The sequence below is a fragment of the Xyrauchen texanus genome, chromosome 1, assembly GCF_025860055.1.
Source record: "Xyrauchen texanus isolate HMW12.3.18 chromosome 1, RBS_HiC_50CHRs, whole genome shotgun sequence".
NCBI classification, from domain to species: domain Eukaryota; kingdom Metazoa; phylum Chordata; class Actinopteri; order Cypriniformes; family Catostomidae; genus Xyrauchen; species Xyrauchen texanus.
The window spans coordinates 21,222,179-21,234,291 of record NC_068276.1 but is presented as its reverse complement, the minus strand read 5'-3'; the positions used below and the strand labels follow the sequence as shown (position 1 = coordinate 21,234,291).

General features: G+C 37.4%; 1 protein-coding gene across 2 annotated transcripts; it reads right to left on the bottom strand.

Moving 5' to 3' along the window:
• Positions 1–6,606: 6,606 nt before the first annotated feature.
• Positions 6,607–10,026, bottom strand: LOC127649971 (39S ribosomal protein L52, mitochondrial-like). Of its 2 annotated transcripts, none has more exons than XM_052135111.1 (6): positions 9,936–10,026; positions 9,704–9,755; positions 9,412–9,481; positions 9,248–9,333; positions 9,027–9,091; positions 6,607–6,769 (listed from the first exon to the last, which is right to left on the bottom strand). In XM_052135111.1, the coding sequence occupies exons 2-6, from the start codon at positions 9,735–9,737 to the stop codon at positions 6,626–6,628; spliced, it is 399 nt and encodes a 132-aa protein (XP_051991071.1). In that variant the 5' UTR covers positions 9,738–9,755; positions 9,936–10,026; the 3' UTR covers positions 6,607–6,625. The 2 variants fall into 2 exon arrangements, with proteins under 2 accessions (XP_051991071.1, XP_051991072.1); XM_052135112.1 differs by having other exon boundaries at positions 9,248–9,315.
• Positions 10,027–12,113: the final 2,087 nt, after the last annotated feature.

Below are 12,113 nucleotides of genomic sequence, written 5' to 3'. Positions count from 1 at the left end.
GAACTTACGTGTGAAAATTCATATAGAGTTCATATAACTGGAAGGTTTGTGTCTGTACTCATCAGGGAGCACAAGGGACAGGAAAGTCATAAGGCATAAGTCATCATAAGTCTTTTTTTTCCCTCCAAAGTGTCTTAAAGCTGTTCCAGCTGAGAGAGACAGAAAAAACTGTGCTTTGCCATTTTCACTTTCCTTCCCTCCCCTCCCCTCCTCCTTACCCATTTCTTCACTCACAGCAAAATTGTTCTCTTTTATGAGGCTTTAAACTGAATGCCCCAACCACAAATATCTCTGTGCTGTTTTTCCTGCCTCCTCCCTTTCTCTTTCTCCCCTCATCTTTGAATCCATCTCTCCCTCTGTGTTTTGCTCTTTGCATGACTTATCACTTCCCAAATACATACTGTAGCAAGACTGTACTTGTCCAATAAAAAATAATGCCAGTTCAGTCTGGTGAAAGATGGGATGAAGACTGGCTTTTCTAATTACTTCTGATGACTCTTTATTTCGTTCTATGTGTTTTGGCACACTATCCATCTCTGACGAATTGCTTGCTGTTTCTCTGCCTTCAAAACATCAGGTTTTGGTTTTGTAGTAATTGTGGCAACCCCTCATTAACATGTTCAGCACATGGATTTTCTCTATAAACATGCAGATTATATACTTTACATTTCACTAACACTTTCGTTAATTATCCCAAGGCATTTGCTCATCCAGTGCTTCATTAATCTGATGAACAGATGAATTTGAATGAAGACTGGAAAGGAAGTCTGGCTCTGGGTAAGGTGGTGTGGTAGAGCTTTGGCACTCATGTTTGGTGTGCTTGGTACTTGTCTGGTGGGGTGGCCAGGGGAAAATGCACACACACACACACATACAGAGAGAGAGAGAGAGAGAGAGAGAGTGAGAGAGAGACTGAGCTGGTGAACAGGACGTGGCCTGGACAGCTGCTTGCAATTGAGACAATGTGTACAGTATGTAACCTACATTACTATATACAGTACTGTTCCTTTCCACACATTGCTACACTCTTTCTGAGAGGTGAACAGAAGAGGTGAATAAGGCAGAAGGAGAGGAATAGGAAAGCAGATGACTAAGTTGAAGAACCCTTTTGCAAGTCTTATGTTTGTGTACGGTGGTAAAGCAACAAAACTATGATCAGCAGCACTCTAATGCACAAAGAAATAGACCATTTCTTTATACATTTTCTGAAGAAAACAGGCCGATGGACATTTACTAAAATAAAAACAGGGTTTCCACTCTTTTCAAGGCACAATTTTCCAGGACATTTTATGTGCACATCAAGTGTAATATTTAAGCAAAAACACTTCCATTTAACTTGAGCTTTTATTTTGGTGTTTCTGTGTGTTTCTGATGGTAGATTCTCACCTCCGGATAAGCAGTTTGATACAAAAGAATCACAATGTGATTATTAATCCCTGTAAAGCTGTGATTTAATTTAATAAACACATAGTTTGTATGTGCTGCACACTTCAGAGTGCTCTGCTCGATGTCATCTCACACACACAAGAACAAACGACTCAGAATATGTGAAAAAGTGTGCCGATTTCATGTGGGTATAGTTATAAGGGACCTGACATACAATACTGTTAGCTAGTAGCCTATACTGTTAGGGATGTAGTATTTTAGTTTGTGTCAGTCCCCATAACCTCTGTTAACTCTCTCTCTCTCTCTCTGCCCTATTTCTTTCTGTCTCTCCCTTACACATACACATGAAGCAGAGGAAGTGTATTGCTGAATCCAAAACCCCAGGCCAAGCCCAAACAGTAACATACTGTAACCTTATTGTTGTGTCCAACACCTCTAGCCTCCCAATCTGCCATCTTCACACACTTTGTCTCCATATACTCTAATGTGCATGTGTGCTTTCTTTGATCTTCTCTTTTCATGCATGTTAGCTGACAGTACATTGACCTCGTCCTTAATTTCTCACTTTTCTCCTGCTCTTAACCCTTCCTGTCCACTGCTCTCTCTCTCTCTTTCCTGCACTTCTACAACATCTGGATCTCATTGTGTTAAAAACCAAAACAACACGAGAGAGGGAGAGAGTGAGAGAGAAAAAGAAGGCAGGGAGTCCAGGGACAAAAGGGCGAAACAATAGTTGTTGAAAATCAAAGATAATGTAAAAAACAAGATAAAAATGTCTTGATGAATTCCACATATGTCTATATGTGATCGTAATAATATTGTTTAATAAAACAGAATAAAAATAAACATTTGAGGTCAAGTGGTGTGAGAGATTTGTGTGGGAGATTTCTTACTGTTTGTCAGCTTCAAACATCTCACACCAAAAAAGTGTCTTAGGAATGCTGGCAAAAATGGTTGAAACTGATCCAGCGTCCAGTAAATCACCAGAGGAATAAAAATCTGCAGTTCAGCAACTGGAGCCATAATTGTGGAGAGAGGCTGCTGAAATCAGCAGGAAGACCTGTTTGTGGGATAGAGAGAGAGCACAACAAACCAAGTCTACTGTGATAGTAACAGACAATGACACAGTATGTCTTAGTGTGTCTGAGCTCCTGTTCTTATCATGAAAACCTCAAGACTAAAAACGTTTAAAAAGTCAAATCCAAAAATTGTTTAAGATCAAGGCTACAGTAGATTAATCTCATATTTCCCCATATTCCATGGTTACGCTGATTAATTTTCAAGATTTAGATGGAGGAAAAAAGTGGATTGACATTTTGCGGCTAATATATAATAGTCACTATAGAAACACCTTTAATTACTTTCTCAAGCTGGAGACAGTTTGGCAAAGCCTTAAATATCATCTCACTCTTAGTCTGTAGTTGTGCACCTTGAAAGCAATTGAAAGCTTATAACATGTCATAAGAAATACATTTTAATATATTCATGTTGAAAATAAAAATACAAACATTGATGAAAAGCAGAAAAAACTAAATATTTCAGCCTGCCTAGATCTTTTAACCCATCTGGAAGAATGGTCAGAGATAAATAAATGGCTGCTGAGATCAGCAAGTAGTTGGACAAACACTGCAACCTAGTGGAGTGATACATTATGATCGACCAAACTGACTGTTTGTACCAAATGTATATTTATCTAGTAAATAACCATTTGTTGGTTCAGTTCAAAAGCTTGTAGTGTTTTCCTAGTGAATAGTTCTTTAACAAACATCAAATGAAACATCAATATAGTATTTGTAAAGCAAAAACAGATTAACAGACAGTCTACATAATGTGCTGCAGCAGTTTTGCCAGGATTTGTCCTTCAGTGAATAGTTTCAAGTAGCACTTGATTGCTATTTATACAGAAAAGAAAATGTCATCTTGCTACTAACTACTGGTCCTCACAAAGCATCTATACAAAGTTCAAATGAGGTGGATGCTTCGGAAGCTAACTAAGCAACTTGCATATTTGAACAAAGTCAAGAATCTTCGTTTCAAGTTTCACTTATTCACAGCACTTAGGGTGGTGTGGGGAGTGATTGAAGGTCTGGGCTTGTAACACAAAGCTTGAAGGTTCATAGCACACAAGTTCTGACCAACAGTGACCTTCTGCTCCCACAGGCTACTATGGATAAGTTTCACACATTTGACAGAAAGCATCAAACTATTTTTGTCTTAATTTTGAATTTAGATTTATAAAACAAACTAATAATTTTATTTTTGTGAAATGTTGCTTTTGAAAAGAAATGCCTCTTGTCTCCATGGACAAGCTATCCTGATTGTTCTCTTGAGCAAGGCACTTAGTTGCTCCCGGTTGACTGTCCTTCTAAAAATGTATTTTAAAAGGGATAGTTCACCTAAATAAAAACTGTCTCATTATTTACTCACCTTCATGACATCCCAGGTGTGTATGACTGACTTTCTTCACCAGAACAGAACCAGAAAAATATCTTAGCTCAGTAGGTCCTTAAAATGCAAGTGTATGGAGATTTCTCTTTTGAAGCTACAAAAATCAGTCAGTTAGCATAAAAATCATCTATATGCAGAGGGGTTACCAGGATATCATGTTTGGGGGGGGGGGCAACATAAACAATTGAAAACATCGGCGCAAAATTAAGCTATACTACACACAATCTGTTTTAGTGCATATCTTTTTCTAAGCCAGGAACCCAGAGATAGGCACAGGGCCCCTATTAGACTATAGGGCTTAAACTGGATTTTTGTTGTGTCAGACCTCACTCATCTGCTAGAGATGGAAAAATATGCACAAAACAATCCACTTTTAAATTGTAATTTATCATCAGATGCAGAGGCGTTTCCAGCATTGAAGGACATCCGGGCTTAGCCCAGACAATTTTATTTTCACACTAGCAACCACTTCCCTGTAGTCCAAAGCTGGTGAGAGGGTATTCTTTGAGTTTTGCTCTTGCTGGGCCTGTTTCTACAGTTCCTAAATCTTCCACTCTAGTACTATCCTCAACATCCTCTCTCCTCCCTGAATCATCTGTGATGCAAAAGAACAGATACAGCACATAACTTATTGCAAATCAGCTTCAAACAACTAATTCATCAAGTGCTACATATGTCAAATTGTAGACCAATACCATTGAAGAAAATGTATTGGGAAGAGCAGATCAGTGGGATTGCCCTAATATCTATCATGACTCTTGAATTTTCATGTACATTAACATAAAGTCATCACAAAAGAGTTACATTATAGTGAGTAAAGTGAGGTAAACAAAATATCGAACATAAATAATTTATATTTTTTGACATAAATAGTCAAAATGATGTATAAGATCCGAAGTTAAAGCAATACATGAATGACTTTAGTCTAAGTTCATTGACACACTATGGCATCGAACTGTATATAATTCTCATCATCTCTATGAGAATAATTCATCTGTCAAAATCCTTTCATTAGGATCATTGGGATAAACAATGTTTCACTTTTAACTTTCTCTAAAGTAAAGTGACTTATTAATTGTTACCAGTTTCCATGCCTGATTCTGGCACAGCTGCTGCTCCTCAGTCTGTTTTGCTACACTCTACAAAACCATTTAATCAAATCAAAGTGTATATTTCCTACAAACTAATATCACAAAACAAGTCACACATACATTTTATGTTAATGCTTATTGGTTATCCTTAGCGAAAACAACACCTGATAAACAAGAAAAGTACACTCCGAACTGGGCTCGAACCGCTGTCTCCGGCGTGAGGGGCAACTGCGTCAACTCGGAGCTACCAAGCTGAGTCAATGTAAACAAGAAGGTTAGAGGCTACAACTCTTGAGGTTTAGCCTACTGTGGGTGAAAGTCAGCTAGATGATGATCTTAAGACTTTAAGGACAAAAACAAATGCGAATTCTTACCCACTGACTTCTTTCGGAAAAATCCCCAAAGCCTCATTTGCTTAATTTTTGCTGTCTTTCCTACTAATTGCCGTTAACTAGCCACTAAGTAACGTTAGTTGATGTCAAAGACTGTGCAAGCTCCTCCTCTACCTGCAGCATATTCAACAGAGGAAGAAACGGAGTCGCCCATAGGCTACCGACAGCAAAGGAACTTATTCTATATGCTAGATTATGCCTATGTCTATTTTTACAGGCTGTATGCAGTATGTGCAAAGCCAAAGCACAATGAAATAAGGCAACTTATGATTTCGGGGGTTTACATAGGCTTTTGTGCGGTTTCATATTTGTCAGTCAACTATTCAAAATACATTCGGGGCTACACTAAAAACAACAGATGGACAGATTATTTCTCAAATTCTCAGGGGAGGCAGAGCTTATACTAGCGTAGGCACTGCCTCCCCCAGCCTCCCCCTAGACACGCCCCTGCCTATATGACTCCAGTGGTTAAATGAATGTCTTCTTTAACTCTAAATCATGCTTCCTGTCAGAAGCGGTATGCGTGTGTGACATACTCGCATTGGCATTTGAAACACGCAAGAACTGATGCACGAGTGTCACAGACTGAAGAGCTGCGCTGTTTACAAGTGATCTGCCATCCCAGATGTGGAAGACCAAGACGGTCTTCAGCAGAACACAAATAAATATTTTTAGAAGCAGATAGAGCTCTGCCAGGTCCTTATAATGCAAGTAAACGGGTGCCAGTACTTTGACAGTCCAAAAGTCACATTCAGGCAACATAAAAGTAATTCACACAACTCCAGTCATTCAGTGAATGTCTTCTAAAGTGAATCGATAGGTTTATGTAAGAAACAAGTCGATAATTAAAATGATTTTAACTTTAAATCGGCACTTCCTTCCAGGGCTCTGATGCTGCTTGAAATGGCCAAACTCTCGCGTGTCATTCGTTCTTCTGTCGTGTGTATTACTTTTATGTTGCCTGAATGTGACTTTTGGACTATCAAAGCGATGGCACCCATTTACGTGCATTATAAGGACCCAACCGAGCTCTATCTTATAAAAATCTTAATTTGTTTTCTGCTGAAAAAGACAGTCTTACACATCTGGGATGGCATCAGGGTAAGTGTATAAGAAGAGAATTTAAATTTTTGTGTGAACTATTCCTTCAAATGCCTGCCTGCTTACAGTCCTGAGAACAATCAAAACAAAATTTGGTTAGTAATTTTCCCACTAACAAAAATGTGAATATGCATCCTTTTGGCATTTAATCAGCCTTAAATATTGAAATCATGCACCAGCTTCCACCTCATTTTTCAAATAGCTTTATTATTTGTTCTTTAAAAGTAAATTGCCTTTAGGTTTCAGCATTAAAGATTTCAACTGCTCCACTTTCAGTCGCTCCTCTTCCTTCTTCTCCTGCCATCGCTCCATCCCTTTATCCACCTCTGCATTGAGATATACCGCTCTGCTCTACATGTAAATGAGACATTGACAAAATTAGAAATGTTTTCTAAATCTAGTTTAAAACACATGTCAATTCTTAGAAATGTGTCCAATTTGTTTTCATGCCTTTTTTCAAAAACCTTTATAGCATTTTCAAAATAAAGAAATGTAAGGCTTTAAAAATGTCATGTGGCGTAACCATCTAGTAAAAAGGTATAAAAGTGTTTTTTGCACCTTGAATACATGTGTAAACAACTTAATTATAAATGTAAAAAAAAGTTTTCAAACACATTTTTCAAAGTAAAACACAAACCTTGACAATTTTTTTTACATCATTAATTTTTAAGTCAAAAGTATCAAAACATTTTCTCAGAGCTACATCACATGACCAAAACAAAATGTGCCTTTTCAGAACATTTTTAAATATCAGATTTTTTTTTTAAACTTCGCACTCAGTCTAAGGGGTCTAAAGGTGTCCTCTCTGTTTTATGTTTTTTTGTCAACATAATCAATAAAATGGCTACCTACATGTTGGTTACACAACATGACTTTGATATTTTAAAACACATTTGTCCACCAAATCAATCATATTTTCAAACACAACTGCTTATTTGTTTTAGGAATAATACTAAAAGATTATTATGCACTACTCATGACATTTCACCACATGACAAAAAAATAAAATAAAAATGACTATAAACACAGAAATTGAAAATATACACATCATAGAGGTTTATTCAAATAACAGTTGTCTGAATTGCATTGTTTTGAATAATTGTATTTTTGAATAATTTAATAGATTTGTATGGAGGCCCAAATCTGCATAACTAATAAATAAATAAAATAATAAAAAAATAAATAAAGGAATAAATGTCTTGATAAAACAAATATAATTAGTTTTTAATTAAATTTATTCCTGAATTTATTATTGTATAACTTTATTCCTTTATTATTTTCTATATTTATTTTTAACTTTATTTTTATTCTTTTTAACTTTTAATTATTTATTCATTTTGCATATTTTTTTTATTTATGTGTTAATTTATTTTTTATATTTATTTATTCCCACATATATTTATTTCCATATTTATATATTCCCATATATATTTATTTATTTATTCATGTATTTATTTGTACTTCTCTGTGTGCAACATGTAAATGAGGGAGGCGGTCCTTGCGGAGCTCCAGTGCATCATTGGTTAAGAGCTCAATAGCACTTATCGGAAGCAGATGGACGTCCCACCACAGCACCCTCTGACTCGCACAGATTTTAAATATGCAGGGAAAATTTTTGCAGAGAGTTTAACAACCAGGATGTGCTTCGACATTCATACCGGCCTACAGCTCTCCTAAAACATCAATAAGCACCTCTACTCTAAACTAAACAGTCATTTGATTTGCGGTTATCGACTTCATTCACAAGTTGCGCAACTCTCTAGATACATGTGAAGCATCAGCTATAGATTTTTATACATAGGCCTACATAAACGATCAGGGAAATGAAGCATGGTTGTATCTTTTACAATGAACAATCATAACAACATAAATCAATAGTTATATAAGCAGAAAAAAAAGAAAAGCATAAGTTTAAATCATATAATTTATGAAGCTTGCTCATTTTGTGGATTTGTTTTTGAAACAGCTCCCCATTTATTTTGTGATTTATAACCAATAAATCTTGAATTGACTTCAGCTCTTATGTTTTTAGCAACACAAACAGCTTTAGTTTACACGATACGGCGATGACCTGACGTCACATCAAAACAAGTCAAGAGTAATCGAGCACACGCTTCTACGTTAAGCCAATGGTGAGCAGGACACGCCCACATCATTATCATACAAGAGACAGAAATGTAAGAATAAATACAAAAATAAATGTGGGAATATTTAAATATAGAAATAAATACATGTGGGAATAAATCAATATAAAAATAAATGAATGCATAAATGAATAATAATTTAAAAAAAAACAAAGAATAAAAAAAGTTTTAAAGAATAAAAATAAAAAGAGAAAATAATAAGGAAAAAAAAGTCATACAAAAATAAATTCAGGAATAACTTTCATTAAAAACGAATTATATTTGTTTTATCAAAACAAATATTCCTTTATTTTCGTATTATTACATTTAATTATATATGTGTTTATTTATTATTTTTGCATGTTTTGTCCTCCATAGATCTGGACAAAAAAAATGTGTCACATCATTGGCCAAAATATTAATTTCAGAAATCTCAGCAGAAAACAATTGTTAATCATGATGACTGGTCCAAGTCGGAGTCTTACCGCAAACTCCTCTCTCTGCTTTTGTCTTCTGATCTGTCCTTTAAGTAGAGGTGCATGCCTGCCATCTGAATGTCATCATATACATCAACAAATCACTCTTGATCCTGTATTTACATTCACACGAGGAATCTGACCCAAGCACTCATAACACGCATACACAATAGGAAATTAACATTAATATTTAACATTCTCTTGTTGCCAATGACTATGATGACACTCACCTGCATATGACCAGTCAGGCAGATCTGTTAGTGGTCCATACTCCGATCCACTGCGTGCTAAACCATTTCTGCAAGCAAAAGGGGAACTTAGCAGTTTAAGATATATCATAAAAACATTAAAATGTTATGGAAATGATGATTGTTCATCTCAAACTTTAACTCACTCCAGTCTCCATTTCTCTCCTGCATGGGTCACACACGTCGATGAAAACGGGCGTATAGACTGCGTCAACACTGAAAACATTTTTTAAAATAAAAACAATACTGTACATTTAAGAGTAGTTTACTCAGTTGAGATGTATTTGTCACAGGAGCAGTTACACCATTGACAGTTCAGGGATACAAAGCCATACCTTTGAAGGAATAACGTTTAGTACATTTCGCACTCAGTTTGATAATGAGATTTAATTTTAAACTAAGCAAAATCACTATATGTTAAATAACTCGCTTTCTCACCTGCTGAACAAAACGTCCTCAATGGAGCTGCCATTTTGGATTCCACAGTCTACTACGGTACGCGAGAGGGACAATATAAACGCCCAGTGCCAATACCCAAGACTGTTAACTGTCAAGACTGTTAAATAATGCTTTGGCAATATTGTATGTAAACACAATCATGCCAATAAAGTACTTTAAATTGAACTGTCCCATGTCTAAAACATGCCAAAACTCAGTGCACTTAACTCACACTAGTGCGAATACCGCTTCAGAGTGGTCTTTTAGGCTAGAGTTCATCACGACCAGGAGTCACACCCGCCTACCCGAGCGCTCGGTGTATTTTCGCCATGATGACGTCAAGGGAATTTTTTCAACACAAGTTATTTATTATTATCAGATAGTGAAACATGAGTGAAGCATACATTTATTTTAGTATAAGTGAAAGTATTCAACGTTATATAACGTGTATAAGATAACTTAATATCAGCATCATAATTACAAAATATTACCTCTTTGTTATCCTTCTCGCCCAGTAATCACCTTATTTTGTTTGTTCTTACCTAATACTTTTGGTCATGTTGGTCATTTATCAGCCAGTGTGGCATACAATATGCAGTCGAGTAAATGCTGTTTTAAGATAAAAAAAATTATCTACTACTACCACAGGTTCTTTCTCATTTTTTTAATCTCTTGTTTTATGCTTTTTATTTGTTGTATGAATACTGATATGTTTTGTAAAGCAGTCTTTGGTTGTCTTATTTACAGGTGCATCAAAAAAATTATGAATATCCACCATTTTATAAAAAATTAGGAAGGTCGACCATCTGAAAAGTATGTTAATTTATGCACTCAATACTTGGTAGCGGCTCCTTTTGCACGAATTACAGCATCAATGGGGCGTGGCATGGCGGCAATCAGCTTGTGGCACTGCTGAGGTGTTATGAAAGCCCATGTTGCTTTGATAGGGGCCTTCAGCTTGTCTGTATTGTTGGGTTTGGTGTCTCTCATTTTCCTCTTGACAATACCCCATAGATTCTCTATGGGGTTCAGGTAAGGCGAGTTGGCTGGCCAATCAAGCACAGTAATGACATGGTCAGCAAACCAGTTACTAGTAGTTTTGGCACTGCGGAACCTGTGACCAGGTGAGGAGAGGCGAAGGTGACCCTCAGGGGGCGTACAGCCCGAATTCTCGCATAGCCTTGAACCAGCGGTGTTACTCGCTGGAGCTCCAAAACAGGCAGGGCTCAAACACCATAGCCAATATTAAAATATTAGCGTTATTGTAGAGAGGTTTCAAATAGGTTGTGTATGAAGGCACTCCCCATATGCGTTAGTAAATGCAATGTCAAGTGGACTGAAGTTGTAAGGGAACAGAAGATTTTTAAATGGAACCTATGATGACCATACACCCTCTTTCACGGACATGTCCTCTTTTTCGAACCTTAATAAAGCATCCGGTTGGATTTCTAGATTCCCTAAATGTCCGGGATTTGGCTGTTCATATTGAAGTGCACTACAAGAAACGGAATTCAATCTAGCGCATCATAGACATGAATTTTCTCTTTCTCTGCATGCTGTATGTCTGTCTGTCTCTCTCTCTCTCTCTGCTCTGCATGCTGTATGTCTGTCTATCTCTCTCTCTCTCGCTCTGCATGCTGTATGTCTGTCTATCTCTCTCTCTCTGCATGCTGTATGTCTGTCTATCTCTCTCTCTCGCTCTGCATGCTGTATGTCTGTCTCTCTCTCTCTCTCGCTCTGCATGCTGTATGTCTGTCTATCTCTCTCTCTCGCTCTGCATGCTGTATGTCTGTCTATCTCTCTCTCTCGCTCTGCATGCTGTATGTCTGTCTATCTCTCTCTCTCGCTCTGCATGATGTATGTCTGTCTATCTCTCTCTCTGCTCTGCGTGCTGTATGTCTGTCTATCTCTCTCTCTCTCTCTCTGCATGCTGTCTGTCTGTCTATCTCTCTCTCGCTCGCTCTGCATGCTGTATGTCTGTCTATCTCTCGCTCTGCATGCTGTATGTCTGTCTCTCTCACTCTGCGTGCTGTATGTCTGTCTCTCTCTCCCTCTGCGTGCTGTATGTCTGTCTCTCTCTCACTCTGCATGCTGAATGTCTGTCTCTCTCTCACTCTGCGTGCTGTATGTCTGTCTCTCTCACTCTGCGTGCTGTATGTCTGTCTCTCTCACACTCTGCATGCTGTATGTCTGTCTCTCTCTCACTCTGCATGCTGTATGTCTGTCTCTCTCTCACTCTGCATGCTGTATGTCTGTCTATCTCTCTCTCTCTGCATGCTGTCTGTCTGTCTATCTCTCTCTCTCGCTCTGCATGCTGTATGTCTGTCTATCTCTCGCTCTGCATGCTGTATGTCTGTCTCTCTCACTCTGCGTGCTGTATGTCTGTCTCTCTCACACTCTGCATGCTGTA